We start from the raw sequence: 27,450 nt of genomic DNA, 5'->3' as shown, positions 1-27,450 counted from the left end.
CGTAATTTCTAAACGGTCAATGCAATGTTTTTGCTAAACCCACCGAATTAAAGTTGAAAGTCTCCATTTCAATTAATTCTTGATTGTTTGATTTCAAATCCACTGTGGTGATATATGGAAGCAAAATTACAAAAAGTGTCATTGTTCAAAAACTTATAGACTTAATTGTAGTTTTGCAAAATAAGGTCTCTTGTTTTGCAAAACAAGCAAAACTGACAACTGCAACTGTAGTCCTCGGGTCAAACGACACTAACTACAAGCCCCATAATTCAACCCCTCCCAACTTTGGCGATATTTTTTGGTTCCGTCCAATTGTTGTTGAGATTCATACGATTGACAGGGCAGCTAAGGCATGTCATTGGTTTCTATGTGGTTTCCAGGAAGTGAACGCCACAGATCTAACCACCTCCTGCATGTGAGCGCCCGTCGTTAGCACCACGCGCTGCGTGTAGAGGAGAGAGAAACCGGTCGGGAAGGCAACGTCATTCCTCGGACCACCGACTTGACGTAGCGCAGCAGACAGAGAGCGGAGCGGAGCCGCGTTGTCCGAGGCAGGTAAAGTACCAGCCCCGTATATGCCGATATACATAAGGTCTAAAAACCTGGCAGTTGGTTTCCATATGGTTTCCAGGGGAACACGAGGAAAGTAGGTCGCATTAGGTAAGAACAGGGTGGACGCTAGGGCCTGGTAGACTGTAGGCCTGGCTTCCCCCGCGCTCTGCACTGACAGACACAGCCCGGTTAGAGTCTTTCCTTTACGGTCAGTCCAGCTGCCAGTACTGGCCAGGTGCCTTAACGGACACCGCGCCACTAGTTTGGAGAGGTAAACAGTTGAGCGAATTTGATCATAAATTAATCTGCCCGACAACACCATGAATAATGGTCAGTTTGTTAACTGGCGGGTTCAGCGCATATGTTTAGCTCTTCTTTTTTCACGTCTTTCAGGTGCTGAAGCGATCGCAGCAGAAAGATGGCGGACGACCCCAGCGCGGCGGATAGGAACGTGGAGATATGGAAAATCAAGAAGCTGATCAAAAGTTTGGAAGCTGCCCGCGGGTAAGTAAACCATTTTAGGTGCTTTTCGAAGTAACTGTCTACCCGGCAGTACAAATGTTTAAGGCTTCGGGTGATTGTGTTACTGTGTACCGCCGCAGCAGCTGGAAATCGTATAAATGGGGCCGAATTTGGGAGTGGTTAGCTTAGCATAGCTAACTTAGCTAACCTTAGCGTCTGCTGGTCTCTAGTTACCAAATTGCTAGGTGCTAACGGATGTCGTGTTTAATCTCCCTGGAAGTTGGAAACACTGTTAATTTAGGATAAAACGATTTTGTTTTTGTCCGCGTTTATGTGTTATGGCTGACATTACGAAGACTTTTGTCTGCAGTCTCACAATGGGTACAAACTAGTAGGGGTGATGCTAGCTTTGGTGGTACTGAGAACCGCTAACAGACGTCATCTTTGGAAAGAGGCCGGCATGGATGTCTTTAACAAAAAAACACAAGTTGATGAGGAAAGGAAGGCCGGCTAACTTGTAGTTGCAGTTTCAAATGCTATGGTAGACAAATTTCACTACTCTAAAAAACGTTTGTCTGCTCTTTTCACGCGTAAATCATACGACAGAGCTTCCTATTTTCCTCAAGAGTCCACTAAGTTAGTCACTTCATGGCAGCTGAACAGCTTGACGGTTCATTAAAGCATTACCGAATGCTCAGGTCAAAAAAAATTCAAGATCGGCTGGCAGGGACATTGTGGGCCTCTTGAATGATCAAACAAGGCATGTGAATGTGGGTGTTGCTCCACTGGCTTGTAGCTTGCTCTGCGACAGTTTGACGTCTAGTGTTGCGCAGAATTTGCTGTCCTGTGCTCCCCTGCCTGCCATGTCACACACTCATTTGACTGTTTGCCCTACATTTATCCAGCCTCTTCTACCTGGCTGTGTGCGTGGGCCCAGTGTCAGCCTATGATGCATGTTTTCATAGGTTGTAAATGAAGGGATAACAATGTAAAGCAGCAAGGCAGAAACTCGGTCCTTGTTTCAAGGGCAATGATTGTGTACTGTGTAACTGAAAGCCCACACCATTTGTCCCTCAACCTGGCAGACCTTGTCAAGGTGATATTTTGCCAAGAAATGTTGTGTGTTTATTAAATAAAATAAGAGAAAGCAATTGAGCTATCCTGGAGGTAATGAAATAAACAGCTCAACTGGCTTGTAATAATCAAAGTTAATTATTATATATTGTGGATACCAGATCAGGCCAGTGTCATTGTGATATAGTGGCATAGTTGCATTAGTTGGCCTGTTCCAGTGTAATAATCTTATTTAGTGATATTTTGGACATCACATCCCATAACATCTTGGCTGTGTCCAAATGTTGATGTATGCACTAACATTACATCCTCATTCTTTGTATAGCAATGGCACCAGCATGATCTCACTGATCATCCCTCCAAAGGACCAGATATCCAGAGTGGCCAAGATGTTGGCTGATGAGTTTGGCACTGCTTCCAACATTAAGAGTCGAGTCAACAGGCTCTCTGTACTCGGGGCCATCACCTCTGTACAACAAAGACTAAAACTCTACAACAAGGGTATGTGTTGTTAAAAAAACTATTTTCAACTATTTTCTTGTGGGATTGTAGTTCTCAGGGGCAACACAAAAGAATTAATTCATATTAGCACATCATTGTATAAAATGCATTGTTATATTGTTAACCATTGTAACAGATGATCACTCCTGGGGGGGGCATGTCACAGAATGTATTTACCTTTTCAAAACATTGAGCTACAGTGCTTCTCCGCATACTGCACTGTACCACACACATGCAGATGGTTAATATTTGACTAATTTGGTTTCTGACTCTTCCCAGTGCCACCCAATGGTTTGGTTGTGTATTGTGGCACCATTGTGACAGAGGAAGGCAAGGAGAAGAAAGTCAATATTGACTTCGAGCCTTTTAAACCAATCAACACCTCCCTGTACCTCTGTGACAACAAGTTCCACACTGAGGTGAGAGATTTTGCTTAGAATTTTTCATGCACATGCAATATTTTTTGTTTAGAGAAGTTTTATATGTAAACCTTACCTTGGTATCTTTATTATTCTTGCTTGCTTTCACATTCTCATGATCCATCCTACCCTCCAAACACAGGCATTGACAGCCCTGCTCTCAGATGACAGCAAGTTTGGCTTCATTGTGATCGACGGGAGTGGGGCACTCTTTGGCACACTGCAGGGCAACACCAGGGAGGTGCTGCACAAGTTCACTGTGGACCTACCCAAGAAGCACGGTACTGAACCAGAATGCTCAGAAAAGAAATATTCTCTTGATGTTCTCAAATTAATGGCAGCGTTTTTTTTGTTTTTTTTTTTTAATAGAAAATGTATAAAATATTATTCAATATCAATTTGTATATTTCAGGTTTACCTTTAAAACTTGATGTTTTTTGTTTTTTCCTTAATCATTGCTGTGCTTTCAGGCAGAGGAGGACAGTCTGCTCTGCGTTTTGCTCGACTGAGAATGGAGAAGAGACACAACTATGTGAGAAAAGTAGCTGAGACAGCTGTTCAGCTCTTTGTGTCCAATGACAAAGTTAACGTGGCAGGAATGGTCTTGGCTGGCTCTGCTGATTTCAAGACTGAACTCAGCCAGTCTGACATGTTTGATCCAGTAAGTATGCTGTGATGAAACACAATACCAAATAATGATTGACTACCTCTGTGTATCTGTACTTAATTCATGTGACTGTAGGGAAATCTCTGTAGGTCTTCTTTTTTTCATTTTCTCATGTATTATGCAATAATGCAGTTAGATCAACTTTTTGAGTGTGTGTTGCTCTTGTAGCGGTTTATTTCAAATACTAACTTGCTTTTTAAAATTAGCATGTGTGTGCAGCCATACTATAAATTGAAAGTACCTTTTTATATTGTCTGCAAACCACTCACATAGCTAAATTTTGTCTTTATAACCAATAATGGAGTAGGGTTATGCAAGCAGTAAAGAAACGGATGCATTTGAAAATCTGCAAATCCCAGATGTTACTGGGAGCTTTGGTTAGCAGTTAACGATTTTAAGGAAGTTTTCCAAGGCGTCAGGGGACGTAACCAGCAGCATAGTCCATCATTATTGTCTGCGTATCTCTTGTGATAGTTTTCTCCATTATTTTTTTTTTTAATTTTTTCTCCTTTGTCAGCAAACCTAGTTGGTTACTAATATTTATTTCCCACATTGTTGGCTTTGGTGGGAAAGTTATTCATAAGTGTGTTTGATTTCTGCAGAGGTTACAGGCCAAGGTTCTGAAGCTAGTGGACATCTCCTATGGAGGAGAGAATGGTTTCAATCAGGCTATTGAGCTTTCAGCAGAAGTCCTGTCAAATGTGAAGTTCATCCAAGAGAAGAAGCTCATAGGTGAGTTGTCCTTTTGATGCTCTTACAGGTAAAATCTTCAAAATCTTGTGTTGTAGTAAAGATTTTCCTGATGATTGTTCTCTCTACAGGGCGGTACTTTGATGAGATCAGTCAGGATACAGGGAAGTACTGCTTTGGTGTAGAGGACACACTCAAAGCCCTTGAAATGGGAGCTGTGGAGATTCTCATAGTCTATGAGAACTTAGACACCATGCGTTATGTTCTTCGTGTGCATGGGGCAGAGAGCAACGGAGCAGAGAACGGTACATAAAGCACTGTAGCATTGTCTGCTGTAGCTGAGTTAAAATGCAGCAAATATGTTCCGATTGCGATCGTACAATTCATCTTCTTTGGTTTTCAGATGAGAAGACTTTGTACTTAACGCCAGAGCAGGAGAAAGACAAGTCTCACTTCACAGACAAAGAGGTGCGTGCTACACAGGAGGAACTGAGCTCTGTGAGTTAAGTCAGACCTATTTTTGTGATGTAATGCCTTATTAACACTGATTGTGTTTCTAGACGGGGCAGGAACATGAGCTGATTGAGAGCATGCCACTGCTGGAGTGGTTTGCTAACAACTACAAGAAATTTGGAGCCACGCTGGAGATAGTAACAGACAAGAGTCAGGAGGGGTCCCAGTTTGTCAAGGGCTTTGGAGGCATTGGAGGTGAGCGCACTCTTGTTTAATAACAGTTGAACATTTGTTCAAAATGAAGTTAGGAATATGTGTGATTATATATGGCTCAGCGGTTACTTTTTCGCTGTGTTATGTAGCTTTAGTAGTACTGACCTTTAGCTGGAAGGCGCTGAGTCAAATCATATATGCTTCAGCATAATTAATGTATATTATACATTTGAGGATACATTAAAGTTAGCAGTTGTGAAGGCAAAGTAGAAATCCTGAAATTCTAATGTAGCTGTGCTGTAATTGCCCTTTCAAGGCATGCCAGGCCCTGAAAATTATTTCTGGGATCAAATAAATTTCATAGTGTTTCCTCTTTATCAAGGGTTTGAATATTGCCATAATAATTCAGACAGCTCAGCATGAGGTTAAACTGGTTTCTTGCTTCAGGTAAGACCTCATAGATGTTGTCCACTAGAAATTTGTATAACAAAGGGCTTCATCATGTAAAATAAGATGATTGAAGCAGAACTATTGTTAAATTCTTGGTTCTCTAAAATGGAGAGCTAGTTATTTAAATTTTAGTTTTTAATTGATCCAGTGGCATAACACATTTTAATGAAGAGCTTAAGAGGTTTTCAGGACTTCATGCTTTTCACACTAAAACCATAATTCCAAACCCACTTAGAGCCATTTTAACCTCGTCCTACAACAAAAGCAGTAATAGCAAAGAAGTCATTTAACAACTCAATTTCTTCATTTCTTGGAGAAGTTAATTTTCATCTAATTTTTCAAATTATAAGTAAAATTAGACAAACTAATGATTTCAATTTTAGGGGGTTTATTAGTTTAACACATTATTTAGGTTATTTTATTATAGATAATAAAGGTAAAATATATTTTAGAATCCTCAAGTGATGGTATTAGTTATGCTAAATAAGGAAGGCATTCCAAACCAAAAAACAGCACTCACTGTGAAACAAGTAGCCTACATTTTAAAGCTGACCTCACATTTGGCTGCAACAAAATAATAATTTTTTTTTTTTTGTGTGAAAGTAGGATTATGACAGTTTATCACAATGCAGCTACATCTCTCTCATCCATTGTCCACACCACTCCATCTCAGGCTGGAGTCCTGCTCAGCTCTGCTCCATCTCAGGCCTGAGACCTGTCCAATTCGGCTGCTCTGCTCCGGATTTCACTCTTTATTAGCTCTGATCAGCTCCACATTCTGGACTCTTAGTTCAGCTGTGGTTCAACCACTGATCTTCGCAGCCAGCAAACCTACCCAGTTCTCCACGCATTCCTGTCACGTACCGTACAAGCTCCATATACCATCCGCAACCTGTTCAGCCCTAGAGTAATTGATCATTCACATCTAGCCAGCTCTGACTCATGTTATGGCAACCTTCATATTAAAATGTGTGTAAACAATATGTGGCTGAGCTCATTTTCACATTAATTTCATTAATTTCTAAGGGGGCCACAGATGTGATGAGTAAACCTGTTTTAGGTAAAGTCATGAAATATGAGATGATCTGTATTTTAAGAGTTACGTTATGTTTTTTTGTTTGTTTGTTGTTTTTTTTTTTCTCTCATTTTTTTTCCCTCTGTCACCATTTAGCAAAAACAAGTTGCCACCATACCACAGTGGGTAATTTGTCATATTTGTGTTCCTCAGGTATCTTGCGGTACAGGGTGGATTTCCAGGGCATGGAGTACCAAGGAGAGGACGATGAGTTCTTTGATTTGGATGACTACTAGGTAGTCTTGGACTGATATTGGGAGAAAAAAAAGAGAATGAATGAAGAAATAAGGAAAGAAAAATGCCACCTCTCTTGCAGCAAGCGAGAGGTGCAACTGTGTTGACCATATATATGACAGACACACCTTCCAGTTCACCTGTTGCATACACAAATGTGCACATACATCTGTACACACACAACAAAATGCATCACACAGGCCGAAGAGGAGTGAGATTTTCTTTCATCCAGAGAGGGAGAAAGCCCTTCCTGAATAAATCCCTGCCTTAGAGTGCTGGTTCCTTCCCCTAGTTGGATTGGACTTGACTCATTTTCGTTCTATTTTTTTTTTTTTTTTTTTTTTCCTCCCCTTCATTTTGAATGAACACAACAGCGAGTTTCCAGATTCCTCGTTGCCGCTAACCTCGGTCTGAAGATGAACTTCGGATTCACTCCTCACATATAGAAAATATATTTTCCTTTATTGCCTCATCATTGTCCTTATCCTCTCTCTCTCTCCCTCTCTCTCCCTCCCTCCCTTCTATGCTTTCTCTCTCTCTCTTTTTTTTTTTTTTTTTTTTTTTTGCATTTCATTTTTTTACTGGTAACTGCTGCTGTTGTATTTTATGAGAGTGGGGGATTTTTTTTACCTGGGTTTCTGTAGAGAAAGGGGGACAAAGTATTAAATTTGAACTGCTGAAAACCATTGCTACCTCCTCATCTGCTGTGGTCTCACTCCTGTGCCATGTTATTTACTTAAAAGACTGACTTTTTTCCTGTCAAGGTAACATGTTGAAATGGTCCTTTTGTGGGTGAAGTGTGCATGACTTTTAGAGGATTTAGTTGTCTTATTCGATCATCAGATTTGCCAACTAATGTTGAAATTTGATTCATTTTAAATTGCAAGAAGCACTAACATTACTTCTTGAACATAGGTATTCATTAGAAACCCTGGCATTTACATGCAATCATCTCTTTAAGTGAACTTGGAAGTATCCCATGTACACATCTGATTGCATTTGTAAGTTTATCTGACAGCTTTTTATAATTCTAAATGAATTAAAAAGCTAACTTTGTCACTGCATCCCTGCAGATACAGTTTTTATAGGATGTGTTTTGATGAGTTTTGATGTTTGCTTGTCTAATAGGGGAACAAAGGTGGGAGATGATGGCCAGGATTTCATCTATAATGCATGGAGCAGAACTGGTGAAGACATGCATTCCCTAAAGATTTGTAAAGAATGACCTTGTTAAATGCATTTTTGCCTTAAATTATAAATATAGCAAGCTGAGGAGGTAAACCTACACTGATGAATTTTCCAGCTCTTGAGTGCTGAGAAGGGTAACAAAACGACCTGTTTTATTGTAGTATCGAAAGAGGGATGTGGGATGTAATTCAAAAACATGCACTTCAGCCTGAGGGATTCACAGGAAAGCAAAAAAGTTAGACTAAGGTGAAGGATGATAAGTGGAGTTATGTTGGAGATCCTGGTTTATATTGTGTTGTCAGGATTACTTGGCTGAAAAAAGCCTGGAACAGGCTTTCCTACATCTGTATGTGTTCATGGAGTTTCAGGTTTTAATCTGCAAAGTTAACACATTTTCTTAGTAATAATGGTTGTTACAGTTTGACCACTTTTGATTAGAGCTCATTATTTAGTTGCATTCATTTTACCTTTTGCACAATCCTTTTGTTTGCAAAAATGTGTATTTGAAAATTTTAAATTCAGCTCCATAAAATATTTCTATCATGCCGCATATTTAAAATAGTCAACATCCTGCAGCATCTCAGAGAAAAGCTATGCGGATGATTGATTTTGCCTTGGTGTATTCCTCTTCAGGATAGCAACAGCATCTTCATCAGTTTGCTTTTTTTTTTGGTGGGGGGAGTCACGGGAGAAGGCTTTCTAGCACGGCAGACCAATCGACAAACGGCAAAGTGGTGAAACCACGCCCGCTTAGCCAAAATCTGTCCAATCAGCGTGTTACTAAAGTGCATGTGCCTTCCCGCACCCACCCCTCCACCCCACCCCCACCCCTTTTGACACTGCTCTACCAAAGCCGTGTGGCTGAGCGAAGTGGATGACGTCTCTGAATTTGCGGGCCGCCGACGCAGGGCTGGGTTTCCATTTTCATAGCGAGTTTCGGGGGGGATCGTCAACATGGAGCAGGAGATGGAGGACAAAACGGTGGAACTGGTGGTAAGATATGTTTCTATATGGCATTATGAGCCCCCGAAGGGATCACTGTCAGTCCTTTATTGGGAAAATCGCCGAGGCTCGATTCGACGGTAGGAACGGGCTGAAGCGAATTGTCGGGAGAGGTGGAGGAGAAAGGAGGGGGAACCAGAAATCAGAGGGAAGGGCCTGAAATTATCGATACATTTTGCTACGAATGCTACACATACTGGTCGGATCTATTAACAAGTTCCACACATGTCCCTCTGATAAATTAAAACGTGTTGATTTGGGTACAGTTTGTAAATAATGGGGAAATTAATTGGTTGATGTGCAGTCGTCGGTCGAAGACAGACAAGAATACTTGGGGTAGCGTTTACTGCGGTGACGCTGCGCCACTTTAACTGGGCCCTGTCTGATTTTTAGCTAGCTGACATGCTAACGCTGGCTAGAATGCCATGAACTACGTAAATTTACGGGCAACGCGATGTTATATTATGTCGTTTTACGGTTAGACAGCCTGCTTGGTAAATTATGTGTCACTCGATTTTCACATTTTAACCGAGCGTAGATAAAATCATAACGATACGCTGCTTGTCTGTTTATATTTTTGAAGTGCGTAGAAGGAAGTGTATTGCTTTTTCATTCACACAGCGTTACCTCGTCTAGCGAGCATTAGCAGTTAGCTTAAAAGCTAGCATGCTAAATACGCTACTTGTCAGCTATTTATACATTAAAAAACAAACAAACAGCGAAGTCCAGACAAGTTCTTTTCGTGACCACAAACATAAACTATGACCGCAGCCTTATTTCCACATTTAGTCAATCAGACTCAGGCAAAAGTATTGGTTTAATTGTAAAATAGTTTACTGCCTCGATAAGCTAGAAAGCTAGGCTAACTTTAGCTTACTGATCGATAACATTTATAGTGTGGGGTCAAAGTGGTGGTGGGGAAGACGTCATTTAAGACAAGACGCTCTATTATGTCAGCAAAATTTAACTTTAAAGAATCACAGTTTACACATGTATAGGAGATCTGTGAGTTTCTCATGGTGTTGCTGTACGATTTGAAGACAGGAAGCGGGGCCTAGTAATAAATATCTTATATTGTTTAGTAGATAATAAGGACCTGTCTTGTCAAATTGGACAGAAGTTTAGTGAAAGAGTAATTTGCTTAAGCATTATAGGTGTTTATAGCCGGTGTCTGCCAAAAAGTGATTCCCAATGTTTGTATTTGTTTTTTTTGTTTCTGTTTTTTAAGTCTAATATCCTTGGTAAATAGGATGTAGTCAACAAGATTTACGAAGGGGCTATATATAAAATAAAGAAGTTACCGGCTTTGTAAGTATACTTATAACTGCGTTATTGTATCTACTCAGTGTTCTACATTATAATCGGTTTAGTACGTTTTTCCAGTTAAAAATATTTTCATAGAGCTGGTATGCTATATTTGTTGTAATTTCTGTTGCCTTCTTGGCCAGATGTCTTTTGAAAAAGAGATTTTTAATGTGAGTGAGACTTCTTAACAGATATATAAAAATCACTTTGCCAAAAACTGATTGCAGTTTCTACCTTCTGACAGAAATATTCTTTCTGGCTCAAAATGGCTTAATAGCATACATGAGAGAGATGTTTGACAGAGAATAGGCCAACTAGTTATTTACAACAGCTTAAATACCAGCAATCATTTTTTGGCAGATGATCACTGTTTGGCACAACACGGGTGAATAACCTTAACCATCCTTAAGAATAATTAAGAGTCAATTTGCTTCAGTTGGTTACCCCACCAGACTTTATTAAGGGGTTTAAAAGTTTATCACACCCAAACATTGGTGCAAATTGCAATGCGGGAAACAGGAAAGAAATATATTTGTATGGTTTGAGTATTATATTGGCCTTTTAGTTGAACTAAATAATAAAACTTGAAACAGAATTTATGTAAGTGCTTAAACAGCAATAGAACAAGAAACAATTGTTGGGGAAAAAATATAAGCATAAAAGCAATTTATTTGAGGAGATTGTATATTTAGCCCATGGATTTCAATTAACATGCATTTAAAGTAAGTGACACTAAAAGGATAATAGAATTTGGAGCACAAAATTGTGTACACACAGAAAATTTTGACTTTTGTCTGGGTTGTGTCCGTGAATTTAATTTGAGTTTATTTTTTGTCCCAGTGTTATTCACTAACCTCTCATGAGAGTGGGGATGGCAGAACAGTGGGTGGGGCTCATGCCAAAGCCAGAGTGACAATTGATCCCATTGCCCCTCCCTCTCCTCTACCTATCCCCACCCAGTTCATGTCTAATAATGCTTCAGTGTGTATGTTTATCAGTCTGTATCTCTGTGCGTGAAGGTGTGTGGGTGTGTGTGTGTTCCTGCGCTCACTGTGCCAATGTGTGTAGCTCTAATACTGGTTTTTCCCCCTCACTATCCCCCACCTCCTCTCCTCCTCTTCTCTCTTCACCTTTTTTGATGGTTACACACTCACTTCCTCTCAATTTCAAACCATATTTATTTATCCATTATTATTTTTGTCCCGTTACACACACATCCACACTCCACTTGTCCTGCTCCTCACTAACTCCCCACATCTTTCATTCATCTGTCCATTCATTGATCCATCTATTCACTCACCCTTTTGGTTTCCACCTCCCAACTTCCCTCATCCCCCCCCTACTTCCCACGTCTTTCGCTCTTCCCTTTCTCTTCCTCCCTCACCCTGTCCACTTCGTTCTCCTCCTCCCTTACTCTCTCTCTTTCACACAGTGCTCTGTGCCTCGCTCTCTCTGGCTGGGCTGCTCCTCGGTGGCTGAGAGTTTGTGTGCACTCAGGTGCCTGCAGAGCATCCCCTCCACCCGGGCTCACAACCAGGTTCTGCCTCTCTCCTCTTAATTCTGCTGCTCCTTCTCCTTTCCCCTCCTCCCTCGCCATCTCCTCACCCCTCACTTTTTCTTCGCCCACTCCACACAGTTCCTCATACCACCTTGGTGCAGACAGCACCCACTCACCCCTTCACCCTCTTACCTCCTCACCTTCCGTTGTCCTGTCCTCCCTGTTAGAAGCACTCTGCTCTCAGGTTCTTCTTTGGTGCCTCCTCAAACTCTCTTAGCTTTTAGCTGTACAAAGTATAACAGAGTTATTTCAAATTTTGTTAAATCACTCTTCCTAGAACACTGAAAAGAAAAGCACTGTCAAGAAAAGTTGACAGTGCTTTGTCATGTTTTTTTATTTATTTTTTTAAAAATTTTTTTTATTATTCTGGATACTTTTATAGTCAGATAAGTTACTACTACTACTAGCTACTTTTGGAATACTTTGGTATGGATGGAGAAAGGATGCAGGGGGTACCAGAGAATAACCATGCATTGAGGAGTATTGTTTTCTCCCCTTCTACCTGGGGGTGTGAGGGACGAGGTGGGGGTCCTCCTTCAAGCTCTGAGAGGCTACTTGCTTGCTTGCATGCCTAGCCAAATGTAGTCTTTTTTTTTTTTTTTTTTTTTTTTTTTGCTATTTCTTCTTGCTTTAACTTTTCTGCTCTGCATGATCATTAATACCAGCAAGACCATGATAGCTTCTTGTCCTGTCTGCTTTGGTCTTGGTACTTGAATCTTTTTGTTTATGTGGTTGCACTGATTGCAGCCTCTTAGTTCTGTTGATTTTTGCTCAAGCTTTTCCTGTAGCAGCATCACCAAAAGATGATTATCTGCACTGAACAAACCTGCAACAGCTCACACTTGAAATATATAAAAGCAAAATGACAGTATGTACATAATCAAGTAGCTTTTAGCATAGAGCATATTTATACTGCCGAAGACAACTTTTCAGCTACTGAAAAACCCTTAATAGACATTATTATTATTATTATTATTACAATATATGGAACAGCACAACCCCGCTGTAGATATATTTTTTCCCCCAACATAGCTGTTTTCAGAAGATACTCATGGCTCATTCATCACCCACACATGTATACAATAGGTCTGACCTTCTCTGAAGTAAAGACCCAGTGTGTTTCCAAGTTAGTTCCCAAACAGGAAAATGTGTATATACTGTTAAAAAGGATGTGAGTAAGCCTACAAATGATATTGATGAATTGGTGTGTTTTGAATGTAGATATGATTTGTCTGTTTTTTTTTGTTTGTTTGTTTTTTGTTTTTTGTTGTTGTTTTGTTTTGTTTTTTTTGGCCATTTTATTTCAGCTGAGTGTGCAGTTTGTTTTGAGAGCCCAGTAGTTCAGAGATATGCTGTTATCATTTAAAAATTAATATTACAGAGTATAAGGTTTCCCCTTAACATCAGCAGTTTAAATTATGTTTTTAACAACTCTAAATAGTAAAGTGTGCAAGAGTGCAGTTGGTCTGTTTTTGTTAGATGTATCTAATGAGGAATGAAAAGTCATGTTTGTCCTTGGCATCTAAATAAATATACATACTCTAAAGAAACTGATATTTTTAGTTGGATTTATTTACAAGATGATGGTGAATATTAATTATTTATCTACTATTGAGTCTTTTGCTTTCATTGTCAGTACAGTACAGTAGTGCATTGTGGCATAACTATGTTTTTATTAAAGTCTCTATAGCATGCTTGCAGGCCACTTGCAAAGGGGTCAAATGCTAGAAATAGCTGGGATATTATTTTCTTTCTATCATTTGTATCTTTAAGACCACGATCTCTTTCATCACAGTCATGCCTGAGCTGGTGCCAGTGACATACCCAAGATTTTGCCCTTTAATTTCCTGTCCAGACTACTTGACCCACATCACAGACAAGCAAGCAGATAGATTCTTTGTTGCAGTGCTTAGGTTTTTTTTTTTTTTTTTTTTTTTTTCTTCCCACCCCGTGTGTGCATGCACGGCTGTTTGTGCGTGCACGCCTCAGAAATCTTGATGGTTACCCCTCCTTGGCTGTGTTTGTGGCATTCTTGCGTCAAGCGCTATCCACACTGCTGCCCCAGCTCTCAAAGTGACTTTAAACACAGACTGAGTGAGAATGAAATGCTAACCTGTGGTGTGTCTTTGTTTTGTTCTTTATCCACAGAACACATCAGGGATGGAGTCACAGAACCTTGTGGACGATCTGTCACCAAAGAAGAATACAGTTCTCAAGGTGTGTGTTATCACAGTATTTTGAAAATGCATACGCAGCATTGGAACGTTTATTTAAGAATTGTTTGAACTCTTGTTAAAACTTCAGCTGGCTTTAACACCTCAATTTGGACAAAGCACCTATGTCTATAAAAGACCAATCAGGATTCCTGACATACTGTGAGATTTGATATTTACATTAGATATTTTGTTCCTGCCATTGAATTTTAAGCCCCCCCCCCCCCCCCCCCCCCCAAAAAAAAAAGTGTGCGCAACTGTATTGCTTAGCAGTAAAAAATAAGAATATCTTTACCCAATTTCATACATTTAAGGGAAACTACATCTTTTGCTCTCCATATAAACCCAATGCAGTATTTGGGGGGGGTCACAGCTGCAGCATGCAAAATGGGGCATGGGTCTGATTGACTTTTTTGATTGCGATGTGAACAGAATGTCTGTAACCAATTTCATACATTTCTGGGAAACTAAATCTTTTGCCCTCCATATGCACCCAATGCAGTATTTGGGGTGTGGTCACGGCTGCGGTGTGCAAAATGTGGCATGGGTCTGTTTGACTTTTTTGATCAGGATGATGTCAAGAATGTTTCATGCATTTCAGATAAACTAATTCTGTGGACTGCCATACAAAATTTCATTTGCTCTTGTAGGGGGCACTATTGCATTTATAGCCTTGAATCCATAGTTGTGGGTTCAGCCTGGGTCTGTACATGAGCGATTACATTTTTAGGCTGATCGGCCAAAGCATGTGTGAACGAGTACACAAACAATTTTGTGGTGAGAGAGAAAAATGAAGGCCAACTTCATCGGCCTGGTGTGACAAGGCCATTGACTGTTCTACAAAACCTTCGACAAATTTTGATGCCCTACTTGTGTAGATGATCTGGAGCCATTTTGGTCTCACTGGATCAAATGGTCTTGGAGGAGATGATTCAAATAGCAGCCCTGAAAATAGCAAAAGTTGACACCTTACTTTGAAGATGGCTGACTTCTTGTAGGGTTGTGGGTATGGGTCCAAGAGACTTTTTTGCACATCTTAGGATGTTACATGAGCTTGCACAATTTCAGATATGTAGATAAAATATAGCTCCAGGGCTATGCAAAAAACATGGTATTTCATGATATTTCCAGGTCCCATTAGGTGGTGCTCTAACGTTTAAGGACTTTATGCATATCAATGTGTTCAGGGTGGGAGGCTTATCAAACTACTAAAGCTTGATGCAGATTGGGCAATGTGGCTTTGAGTTACTACCATTTTTGTCTTCATGGTGAAACATCAAAACTTGCCATGCCGCCAGGGTCACGCCCTCTGGCGAAAACTCAAAGTTTTGAAAACAGTGTAAGGCCAACTCTTTAAGGCTTTCCAGGGGAAATTTGAGATGGTTCTGCTCAACCACCTTGGAGCTGGACCTCAAAGTGTAAAACATGACATTTCCTGTTCCCACTAGGTGGCGCTGCGACTGTAATTAAATATTAAAATATGTATGTGTTCAGGGGCGGACCCTCCTCCTACTGAGGAAGTTTTAATCAGATTGGATTATGTAGGTATGAATGAGAGCCAATCAAAATTTCATGGTGGATGATCAAAATTCACTGTGGTATCACGGCCATGCCCTCTGGTGAAAACTCACCATTTTTAAAATTTAGTTTCCCCTTGGTGTGTAGATTAGACAAACCAAATATGAAGTTGATACCATCCAAACCCTTTGAGTTATTAGAGAAAGTCTGAAGGGTGCAAGTCACCAAATTTGGGGCTCCACTTTAGGGGGTCACTAGAGAGCCATTTTGGATGGCCCTTGCCCGAAACCATTAAAATACTTAAATTTACACCAGGTGTGATGCATGTCCAAAGTTTCATGAGTTTTTGAGCATGTTAAAGCAGATACAATAGGGCCTTCGCACATTTCGTGCTCAGGCCCTAATAAAAAATTCTGCAACATTAATCAGCTTCATTAATGCTTCATTCACTATATATGGGTTTCGATAAGCACAGCAACTTTGAGCTTCAGTCCCCCTCCCCCCTTCTTTTATTTTTGTAATTTGAGAGCTTTTAGACATGAAAAATAAAACAGTTTAAAGTAACATGTTGCCTTTCTTTAATAACTACATTTGTGTTTGAATCATATTTTTCACGTCATGGCATGAGCTGTCAAACTAACTCTGCACTGAAGGATTTCAAGTAAATTCAGCACTCCACAGGTGATACTCCCACTCAGTGTTTTCTCTTTATACAAAAATGACCTGCTGCTCATCAAATTTTGGTATACAGCTGAAACGATTTCCTATGTGACAAGCGGAGCCCAAAAGATTTAACCGACAGGATGCGCTTCATATGATTATAAATCATTCTCTTCTCAGTCTAACTCATGTAGACGTTTAATACATCTTTATGTGTTGCTCATCTTTACAGCTTAGTAACGGTCCTGTTGTGGGATCTCGCAAGCGCCCGTCAGAGGGGAACTATGAGAAGGAGAAAGAACATTGCATCGCCCTGTTTGACCAGTGGTCGGAAGCCGAGCAGGTGGAGTTTGTTGAGCGCCTGATTTCCCGTATGTGCCACTACCAGCACGGCCACATCAATTCCTACCTCAAACCAATGCTGCAGAGGGATTTCATTACTGCGCTGCCAGGTACAAACAGATTAGCAGATATTTGTTACCCACAGGTTTAGTGTGATGTCCATCTTCCCTAGCTGAATCATGTGTCAATACAGTTGGGTGGGCAGAAGTTTCAATTTTTATTATTTATTATGGAATATTTTTTTATTTTTAAAGTAATTGAAGGTATGTATTACAAATTGTTTGCTACAGTGTTTTTGATAGTGATTTTCTTTTAAAAACATTTTTAAAAGCATTTTTAAGAAATAGATTGAATAAATAAGCGCTAGGCACAGGTAAACTAACGAGGTGAGGTCCAAATAATTTTGCTGCATGCACTTACTCACCTCCTTCTCACCCTCCTCTGTCTAGCCCAAGGCTTGGATCACATAGCGGAGAACATCCTGTCTTTCCTGGATGCACGATCGCTGTGTGCGGCAGAGCTGGTGTGTAAGGAGTGGCAGAGGGTCATCTCTGAGGGTATGCTGTGGAAGAAGCTCATTGAACGCATGGTCCGAACTGATCCGCTTTGGAAAGGCCTGTCCGAGAGACACCAGTGGTAAGAAAGTATGCAGACACTTGAAGACAGAAGTTTATATGAAAATCCCCCCCCAAAAAAACACTTTGGAAGAAGTGTTTGTTTTAGAATATGGGGAAAAGAGTTAAATGGTTAATTTTGCAAGAAGGAAAGCATGACGTAAGGTTATTCTTGGTTGGGCTATAGTTTCTGCTTCACGTGCAGGAATTCCCAGTGCACAAAATCATATTCATATTTTTCTTCCCCAGGGAAAAATATCTGTTCAAGAACCGCACCTCAGAAATCCCACCCAACTCCTACTATCACTCCCTCTATCCCAAGATCATTCAAGATATAGAGGTAAGACAAAACACTTAATGCAGTTATTATTTTTATAACTTTTGATCACTTTGTATTGTATCAGATGTAATTTATCTTCACTGGTGAAAATATGGACTTAAATAGGTAATAACTCTATAAAACTAAACAAATAAGAGGACGTCACAATATCATTTCCTCCATTGTCTCTGTGTTGAAATGCAGTCTTACTTATTTCTCTTTCCCTGCAGACTATTGAGGCTAATTGGAGATGTGGCAGACACAACTTGCAGAGGATTCAGTGTCGTTCAGAAAACAGTAAAGGGGTTTACTGTCTCCAGTATGATGATGATAAGATCATTAGTGGCCTTAGGGACAATTCTATCAAGGTATGTGAGATTTACAGTTACATGGCATTATAGAGATCCACAAATGTTAAAAAAAAAAAAAAGGCTACAAAAGGATTTCTAAAGACTTTGACGTTCATTCAGTCCACAATAAACCATTTTGTATATAAATGGAAGAAATTCAGAAACACTCCCTATCAATGAGCGTCCTCCTAAGATCATACAGAGTACAATGTGCAATCCAGAAAGAGGTGGGAAAAAAATATCAGAACTGCACAAATCTTGTTAAAATGGACTAGTTCTTATATAGCGCTTTTCTACTCAGTATGAGCACTCAAAGCGCTTATACAACCTGTTTGCATTCACCCATGCACTCCCATTCATAGAAGCACTTCCATTTTTACGAAGCTAAGTGCTTTTAATTAACTAACATTCACACGCATTCATACTCCCACAGAACGGTCGGAGAGCAACTTGGGGTTAAGTATCTTGCCCAAGGATACATTGGCATGTAGCCTGGAGTAGCCAGGATTCGAACCGCTGGCCTTCCGATCAGTAGGTGACCTGCTCTACCTACTGAGCTACAGCCACCCCGAAATCAACTGAATACATTTTTTTTGGGGGATTTTTTTTTTTTTTTTTTTTTTTAAAGAGCAAAGGAAACTAGTTATTTAGAACAAATCTATGGGAAGAGTTTATAGAGCTTTCTCACTGTTTGAAGGAATAAAACAGTTTCAGTTTGTATGAAAAATGAACATGCATGTAACACTAAAGCTAGTATAAGCTTAGTAAGTGTATACTGTAGAGGCAGCCTATTGCTTTCCATGTCAGACTAATAGTATTACAATATATTTTTTTTTTAACATGTCTTGACTTGGATTTATGGCTGCAAATATCAGTATCACTACACAGCTACTAGTGACACATGTAAATGTTATCATAAATTAGACATTTACATTGTTCAGAATATATTTAAGTCTTACAACTTCTTTTTTTTTTTTTTTTTTCCTCCCCCAGCATCTGAAGCTGTAAATATACAGAACGCATTTAAAAGTCTGTCCTGCTGGCATAAAATTGGCATGTAGAAGTAATTAATATTGATCCCATTCTGTGTTTAAACACCAGCAGCAGAGATGGCCAAAAGTTACTGGCTATGAGAGAGAGAGAGAGAGAGATTCATTGTGTGATTGTTTTCTTTCAGCCTGTGTGTGCGTATGTGTGCATGAATGTATGAATTGAAAATTTTTTTTATGGCTTACAATCTTATTTTATGTGTGGTGCTAGGCTGAACCAGCAGACTCTAAGACAGAGCACCAGTGAATTATAGGATAAAAGGGCTCAACTCCAGACCCACTGTGTGTTCCACTGGCCTGTGAGAGGCCTGCAAGAGGATGAGGTGGATAGATGGAGGAGAAGAGCAGATTTGTCATCTTATTGTTATGGAGGAGGCTGACACACAGCCAGGGAAGAGCTGAATGGCTATTATGTGTACATGTACAGCTCAGTGCAACAGTAGGGAAATGGGGCATGAACAGTGTGTGAATACTGCTGTGAGAATAGGCCATTCTTAGCATGACCCAAATCTGCATTCTGTTGAAAACCATTTATTTCCTAGTCAGAATCTTCCTGAGCTTCACTCATCTCTTCCATTTTTCTTCTGTTTCTTTTAGATCTGGGATAAACAGACTCTGGAGTGTCTGAAAATACTGACTGGTCACACAGGCTCAGTATTGTGTCTCCAATATGATGAGAGAGTCATCGTGACCGGGTCTTCTGACTCAACTGTCAGGTACGACACATCTTTTTACAGAAGGAACACAGTGTGTTTTGGAGTAGGACAAAGCTACATCAGCAAGATGAAGAGAAAAAAAAAAAAAAGGTTCAAATTACTGAAGAGAAAGTTGGTTCCTCAGTGTTGGTTACTGGAAATCTGACTAAAGCAGAGGGCACCGCTCGGTATGACTACATAGTATCACTACATTTGCGTCTTGTCTTTTTTTTTTTTTTTTTTCCTCTTCAGTTCTACATTTGCATTTTCAGTTTTAACACACAAAAGTGTAACATTAAAAACTGTCTCAAAATGCGGGCTAGTATCTCTAAATTACATAGTGACAATCCTCTGACATGGACATCTGTGTTAAAAATTAGAAGGCGTTCATGGTTTCAAACCAAGTAGCACATCCTATGTGGTACAGGGCATTCTGCCCGCTTTTTCTTTTAGATCGGTTACTGATGCATCCCAAGTAAAATGTAATAGTTCAGCTCTGTTGAAGCAGTTTGGGCCTCAAGACCATGACCTTGTACTTTGAGAGCTATAGAGAGAGGGGGATAGATGGAGATCTATAGAGGGCTCGGATTTGATCAGGAAGAAGAAAAGTAAATGTCAGTGATGACACTGTCACTGCACAAGATGTCAGAGTTAGTGTTGTTGAATAACAACTAAAACTAGGAATATTTTGTGCATGTACAGAGTTTAAACATTTACTTTTGCTGATGTTGGTATGTGTAAAGGTAGCTGGGACTAGCAGGAGTGGAGAGTTGCAAGGATGCTATAAACAGGACTAAAGGGCCAGGCCAAGGGGAGGTCAGCATCAGGTGCAAAATTTCAAACTGATTGAGATGATTTCTTATATGCTTGGTCTTTAAAGATTACATTATGAGGTACACAGAAAAACAAAGATTTAAATATCTTTACTAGAAAAAAGGTTGTGGGGGTTTTTAGTCAATCCAAGTTGGAAAACTGGCTGATTGCATTTTATTCCTAATTCAGTCAAGTTATAAAAGTCTAATTCAACAACTGTTTTAAGGAAAATTATGGATAGATATTATGTTTATCTAATGATGGTATGAGTAGGCATCTAAAATTAATAGTTTTTGATAAAAAGTCACAATTTATTTTTGTTGTTGTTGGATTTTTTTGGGTGTTTTTTTTTTTTTTTTTTTTTAATTCCCATTTTAGCCTGGACCACATTACCTCAAAACATTTATTTGTTTATTTATTTTTTAACTTATGGAGGTGAAATTTTCTAAAAGAAAGCTAATATGGATACACTTTAATGTAGTAAAACCAGCTTTGAAAAATCAGTTATTTCGATTATGATTTTTAGATATTGTCCCTCTGTTACCGGTAACGGAGGGACAAAAATAAAGACTGGTTAAATTTTGGATATGGTTGATACAGAATATATTTTTACTGCCCTAGATGGTTTAAAATAATGTTCTAGGTGCATAGGACAGCTTCTTATTTGTTGTATTTTCCACAGGTCACACATGGCGTCACATTTAAACACCTGTTTTGAGCAACACGTCTTCTTTTCCCAGAAATCTTATCTTTCATGTAACAGCTTCATTTGTGCTTGGATAGGTTTTCAGTAAAGAATAAAGCACTTGTAATGGTTTTCAAGGATAAGCAAAACAACAAAACAAACAACCAAAAATGAGTACCACTGAAAGTAAGAGTGAATAAGTTATGAAGCATAAGGGACTTCCTAATCCTAGACAGCAGTATCAAAATTGACAAAAATTAGAAACAAGTGTAACGTGAATTTTGATTTTTGGAATTTGTTGTATGGAACAATTCATCTTCAATTTCTGTGTTGGTCTGAGCATATCAAGGTTGGGTTTACAAGCAACTACCATTAGAGGCCTGTTCAGACACAGTGTGGAAAGCAGCACGGCATGAAAATCCTGTGGTGAAATCCACACACAGCGCCACTTCTGGGCTCTGTCCGAGCAGTCCTTAATACCTGCATTTTTTGCTCAAAATGCAATTTTTTACTGAGTTTACAAATAATATTGTGTGTGAAAAATAGATGTTTAGTTTTGAAGATTTCAGGCTACTTTGGAGCACTTTTTTTCATTAGATTCTCATTTACTCATTTTGAAATTGATGCCAGCTCATGTTGAAGGCTGCTTAAAACTCTTAAATCTGAGTAAAAAATGCTCTTCTATTGCCAGATTACCTTTGAATGGACTAACTGACATAAATAGACATGATGTAAAAAGTTCACCAGAGTACTCAAGTGAAAAAAGTAAGTTTGTCCCTCCGTTACCATGACAGACCAAAAAAACTTTTAAAAAAGTGCTACAAATGAGTGACACTACAAGTTTGCCACTTTGCAAGGTTGCATTCAGGAGGTTTTGCTGCAGTTTGAAAGAGGAAAGAAACCCTTTTCAACTTTGAAACTGTGTATTATCAGTGTTTGAAAAACATGGGAAATTTAGACATTAATTTCTTGTCCCTCTATTACTGCCTTGTTTTTGTAATGTTGCCCCCTAAAAATGATTGACCCCTACATTTTTTCCCCCCAGTTAACACTCTAAGGTGGCCTTTATATAATACCAGTTATTTTATTCAGCCTTTGATGGCACGATGGTGCTAGACCAAAACACAGCAGAAGTGTCCCTCCGTTACTGGTTGGCCTGGCCCTAAATCAAAACAGTAATGTATGCAAAAATTATTGCATAAAGCATTACATATGATGATCAGAAATGTTTTCCTGGTCATGTATATGCCACTCCCTAGCTGGTAGTGGGACTTTTCTAGTCTTACTGACCTCAAAATGCTTTACACCATTCTCGCATCCACACAGCAATTTATTCTATAAGCTTTAAATGCTTATCTCAGATTCACATGTACAGCCAGTTTGGGATTGCTGACTAACTTAACATGCATGTCTTTGGACTGCGAGAGGAAATGGGAGCACCTGGAGATTATTTTTTAATTTGACATCATTAAGTAATGTGTTTCAGTTAAATTTACTTTTCTAACCACATTCCGTCCATCTTGTAAAAGCTTACAATGCTCAAAATACATTAGGATTCCTAAATACATACATAATGCTTATGGTCTGTTCTGGATCCAGTCATAACCAAAATACTTAGTGATGTCTGTAAACTGGCAGCTTAACAACAATAAGTTCCCACCTACATACATATAAGAAATTGAATATAAAAACATTGGCGCATATTCTGTCAAAATGAGTTAGATTTACTGTCATTACTGGAGATAGTTGGATATGTTTCATTGCAGATATTGAAAGACTTGGCTTGTGATGTATAGGCTGACACTTGCTTGGCTACTGCACACAGAAGCTCAACATTATTTCTTCTTATTACTTCACACTTCAGGCGTACTTGCTGGGCGGTATCCAAGGAAAATGTGACTTCACTTCCTTAGCAACAGTTTGACAGGCATCTTTGTTTGTGGGCTAAGTTGTCAGCTTTTCCAGAGTGTTTTGCTTTTGACTCTTAGCGCCCAGCAGTGCAGCTCAGTTACATGTTTTTCACAGCTCATTGTGTGTACATGTGTGAAGTCTGAGCTGTTCTCTATTACAGATCCAAAAAATGAAAATCTCTTGTCTGTTTTTCTTTTCCATTGCTTTGCTTGAATGTCCTTTCCATCTCCGTTTTGACCTCTCTTCCTGTTGCCCCATCTAATTTTCTTTCCTCCTATCATTTTCCACTTTGTCATTTCTTCTTTCTTTTTTTTTTTTACACCCTATTCATTGACATTTCTATTTTTCTTTCTTGCCCTGTTCTATCTTCTTCCGCTTTCTGTCACCTTTGTCTGTAACATTCGACTCTACTGACATCTCCCTCCACTCCTGCTTTGTGCCTCTCCACCATTTCCCTCTGACCCCTCTGTTGCACTCTGCAGGGTGTGGGAGGTAACGACGGGTGAGGTCCTGAACACACTGATCCACCACAATGAGGCAGTTCTTCATCTGCGTTTTGCAAATGGGTTGATGGTCACCTGCTCCAAGGACCGTTCAATTGCAGTCTGGGACATGGCCTCGCCTACTGACATCAGTCTACGTCGTGTCCTGGTGGGACATCGGGCTGCCGTCAATGTGGTTGACTTTGACGACAAATATATTGTGTCTGCCTCAGGGGACCGCACTATAAAGGTGTGCTAATGGAGTGATTTCTAAAGCGACATTTCTCTATTTTTTTCAAATATTATCCATCAGATAAAATTTGGTTGAATGTGATGGTAGAGTTTTAGTTTTCTCTATCTATACTACAAATACTCATGAATACAAATCCTCTGACTGAAAGCTTGCCTCCTTGAATGTTACAAGCTTTCTGTGTTTCCTCCTCTGTAGGTATGGAGCACCAGCACCTGTGAGTTTGTGCGCACTCTAAATGGTCACAAGAGGGGAATTGCCTGTCTACAGTACAGAGATCGTCTGGTGGTCAGCGGCTCATCTGATAACACAATCCGGTATGTGTGAGAGCTTTACAGTACCAGTCAAAAGTTTGGACACACTTACCCACAGGGTAAAGTTAAACCCAGAACCTTTGGTAGTGGATGGAGTCAGATTTTGTCACACATAGGATACATGCCAATGCTTTACAATAAAACCCTAATAAATAAATGAAAGATGTCTGTCCACTGAAATGTTTGGGCTTCAAATTTGAAACGGCTAAGAGAATCTGATATTCAATTATGTTTTATTTGCCTTCACCGTCAGATGACTGCATGAGTGCAGTGGATAGCTGGTGTGATGAGGATCCCTGAGTTAGTTTGCTTGTGCTCAGCTTTTGTTTGAAGATTTCTAGCACAGTTAATCTGATGGCATCGGTTAGTGATGACAACAGATCAAGTTTTGTTTGCTGATTTTAAAAAAAAAAAAAAAAATTTTTTTTTAAACAGAATACAGACTCAACAGACACTGAGTTCACATTATGGCAAATGGCTAAATATTGAATAACTTTGATCCTTGGGTCATAGGGTCAGTTACTGTAGTGTTGGTGAATTTGGCAACTAGATTATACCTAAACAGACATGCAGCTGAAACCTTCATGACTGACTTAAACATGAGGAGTTAAAGAGCTGTTGTCCATTTAAAATCTGTCAGGTTTAAACATTCTAACATTTTAATGGAATTGTACATGTAACACTTTCCCAAGGAATGGCACTTTCTTTTACTCTCAAATAGTGAGTTGAAAGTCTGAAAGGAGAGTCCCACTGTGAATTGTCAATGCTTGATATTATATTTTGGCAATAGATTGCTGTGTAAATATTGTAGGATCTGGGTCTTGGTGTCTGTTTACTAAGGCTTCTATTTCTGCAGGTTATGGGACATAGAGTGCGGGGCATGTTTGCGAGTGCTGGAAGGTCATGAGGAATTGGTGCGCTGCATTCGCTTTGACAACAAAAGGATTGTCAGTGGCGCCTACGACGGGTGAGTCCTCTAAATACACAGCATTTTGTGCACAGACTTTTGTTTTGGGTTTGTTTTGACATTTTGCTTATGCTGTGTTTTGCTTTGCAGCAAGATTAAGGTATGGGACCTGCAGGCAGCCCTCGACCCACGAGCCCCAGCCAGCACATTATGTCTGCGCACTCTAGTGGTGAGTAACAGCGGATTTAGCATTTTCCTAAGTAGCTGACTAATAAAGTGAGTACAGCTTCTCTAAAAGAATCAGGATGTGTGCCTCAAAGTGTACAGTATCCTAAACGATGTCTGAACGTCTTACTTAAAATAGAAAGGAATTTTGTGTTTCACAGTTTTAACAACCAATAAAAATGTATTTCACTGTAATGTGCCTCTTTGGAGATATGAAAAGTGATGACCACACAGATATTAGTTTGTAAATTCACCTAACAAAAATGTACAAAATTAATGCTCTTGAATACAATTTTCTACTAAATGTAAATCCTATCCTTGCATGAGTGTGGTGGTCAGCCTGTGGTTTGACGTGTATGATTTATGGGAAACAGTGTAGCTATTAACGATCTAGCTCTGCGCTCAATTTGTTAACACATTGTCACAATTTTTTTTTGTGTGTGTGTTTTCAGGAGCATTCTGGTCGTGTGTTCCGTCTGCAGTTTGATGAGTTTCAGATCATCAGCAGTTCTCACGACGACACCATTCTGATCTGGGACTTCCTGAACGTCTCAACCAACGGCCAGTCAGAGGGACGGTCTCCTTCCCGTACCTACACGTACATTTCTAGATAGCAGGTACACAGATACATGTGGCTTTTAAAACTTTTCTATAAAAATGCATCATTCTTTGTTACTTGTGGGAATGTACGTAGTTATGTTTACCTTTTGTGGTGCAGACCCATATATGACACTCTGGCTTTCTCACTCAGGTGTCATCATCAACCGTACCCTTTCTTGGAGGAACCCAGGGCTGATTGGTTGATGGGTGCATCCGTCATGGAAAGGAGCCCATCTCTTCTCGTTCCTCCTTGTCATCTCTCTGTCCATCTCCTACCCAGACCCCACCACCTCCCCCTCCCTGCCCGTTCTGACAGACTCTAAGCTTGTGCCCATTGCCTGCCAGTAAAGTGACATACACACACAGGTCAACACTGATGAGGATTCCCTACTACAAAACCAATGCAGCGCTCCCAAGAAGCTCACCTTCTACTACTAATTTATGTTTTGTAAAGTACACTAATGACAGTATTAACGTAGACCTTATATAAGTCACAAGCTCCCCGTTTTGTCCCCTTGATACAAACTTAAAGCAGCTTCTGCTCCTCAGTTTTCAGTCCCAGCCAAAACTGGTTTCCACCGATATGGAATCGCTTATAGATATATATTTATAAATCTATATATATATATATATATATTACACAGACACACACACAAATGCACACACATACACACAGTGGCACAGTTGGACAGAGGATGACCAGAGCTGTGATGCGGGAGACAGAGACTCTTTACTCAGCTCTAGGAAAGAAGGGAAGGATGGGAGCCGGAGTGAGTGAATGAGGGAGAAGTGTTTGGGAGTACTTCCCTTCCTCCCTCTCACTCTCTCTCTCTTATGTCTCTCTCTTTCTCCCCCCACCCACACCACCCCTCCCCCGCTTCCTTCCCCCGACCTCCAGAGATGCACACTCGTTTGGAATATGGGGGTGCACACACACACTCAAGTTTGCACGAGTGTGTGTATGTGGACTTGTGAAACGGCAGAACGGAGCAGAAGCGTCACAGACATGCATGCGAGGGTGCCTTGGATACAGCATCCCGGTACACCTCTGCTTTTTTGTTTTTGTTTTGTTTTTTTTTCCTCTTTAACTCTTACTTTCTTATTGTTTTTTATTACTGTTATTTTCTAATTTTATTTGAGTATTTTTGGTTCTTAGTACAAAAAAAAAAATCATACTAAGCGTAGTCCTCTTTCTCCCCACCCTCTCGCTCTCTTTCTGTCTTCCTCATTCTTTCTTCTAATCTTGACCCCTTGTCCATCTGTCCATTTCACACCATATTTCTCTCCTTACATCATCATCGTGCTTGCTTTGGTTATGAGAGAAGCTGGAATTCAAGAGCTCAAATTTAGCTGTAAACGGAGTTGTCTTGTTAAAAATTGTGTTGTATATTAAAAATGATTTTTTAAAGAAGAAAATGACCTTATTGTGAATAAAGTACTTGACAGTGGTGGAGTGTTGAGCCAACTGTAACATGAATGAGTGTCTAGTTGTCTATCTGTTCGTGTGTGTGTGTGTGTGTGTTTGTGCACGTGCGTTAGACTGCCTCTCCATCTTGAGGTTTTTTTGTTTTTTGTTTTTTTTTCCTTTGGCCTTTATCTGAAGTAAATAAACCAGACAGCAAGGAAGTCGCTGCTGTCTGTCACACACATAATTTTGACA

General features: G+C 39.8%; 2 protein-coding genes across 4 annotated transcripts; both read left to right on the top strand.

The window, feature by feature from the left end:
- Positions 1-384: 384 nt before the first annotated feature.
- LOC115787443 (eukaryotic peptide chain release factor subunit 1) lies at positions 385-7,476 on the top strand. 3 transcript variants are annotated; one of them, XM_030740154.1, is made up of 11 exons: positions 385-551; positions 946-1,056; positions 2,414-2,589; positions 2,869-3,008; positions 3,151-3,289; positions 3,479-3,669; positions 4,278-4,407; positions 4,497-4,670; positions 4,769-4,833; positions 4,926-5,073; positions 6,710-7,476. In XM_030740154.1, the coding sequence occupies exons 2-11, from the start codon at positions 971-973 to the stop codon at positions 6,790-6,792; spliced, it is 1,332 nt and encodes a 443-aa protein (XP_030596014.1). In that variant the 5' UTR covers positions 385-551; positions 946-970; the 3' UTR covers positions 6,793-7,476. The 3 variants fall into 3 exon arrangements, with proteins under 3 accessions (XP_030596014.1, XP_030596012.1, XP_030596013.1); XM_030740152.1 differs by having other exon boundaries at positions 386-555; positions 6,710-6,816; XM_030740153.1 differs by lacking the exon at positions 385-551 and adding an exon at positions 605-823.
- Positions 7,477-8,802: 1,326 nt separating this feature from the next.
- Positions 8,803-27,238, top strand: LOC115786807 (F-box/WD repeat-containing protein 11). Its single transcript, XM_030739241.1, has 13 exons — positions 8,803-8,971; positions 13,992-14,060; positions 16,467-16,686; positions 17,026-17,212; positions 17,440-17,530; positions 17,740-17,877; positions 19,506-19,624; positions 23,495-23,744; positions 23,943-24,061; positions 24,915-25,025; positions 25,116-25,194; positions 25,643-25,807; positions 25,942-27,238. The coding sequence occupies exons 1-12, from the start codon at positions 8,933-8,935 to the stop codon at positions 25,802-25,804; spliced, it is 1,584 nt and encodes a 527-aa protein (XP_030595101.1). The 5' UTR covers positions 8,803-8,932; the 3' UTR covers positions 25,805-25,807; positions 25,942-27,238.
- Positions 27,239-27,450: the final 212 nt, after the last annotated feature.

This window comes from Archocentrus centrarchus, chromosome 10 (assembly GCF_007364275.1).
Source record: "Archocentrus centrarchus isolate MPI-CPG fArcCen1 chromosome 10, fArcCen1, whole genome shotgun sequence".
In the NCBI taxonomy this organism is placed as follows: Eukaryota; Metazoa; Chordata; class Actinopteri; order Cichliformes; family Cichlidae; genus Archocentrus; species Archocentrus centrarchus.
This window is presented reverse-complemented; position numbering and strand designations above follow the sequence as displayed.

Bases quoted from the DNA above. Each gene is read 5' to 3' on its own strand.
- LOC115787443 (XM_030740154.1), top strand. From the start codon at position 971: ATGGCGGACGACCCCAGCGCGGCGGATAGGAACGTGGAGATATGGAAA. The intron at 1,057-2,413 runs GTAAGTAAACCA...TTCTTTGTATAG, and splicing joins AGTTTGGAAGCTGCCCGCGG to CAATGGCACCAGCATGATCT. The intron at 4,834-4,925 runs GTGCGTGCTACA...TTGTGTTTCTAG, and splicing joins CTCACTTCACAGACAAAGAG to ACGGGGCAGGAACATGAGCT.
- LOC115786807 (XM_030739241.1), top strand. From the start codon at position 8,933: ATGGAGCAGGAGATGGAGGACAAAACGGTGGAACTGGTG. The intron at 16,687-17,025 runs GTACAAACAGAT...TCCTCTGTCTAG, and splicing joins TTTCATTACTGCGCTGCCAG to CCCAAGGCTTGGATCACATA. The intron at 25,195-25,642 runs GTGAGTAACAGC...GTGTGTTTTCAG, and splicing joins TATGTCTGCGCACTCTAGTG to GAGCATTCTGGTCGTGTGTT.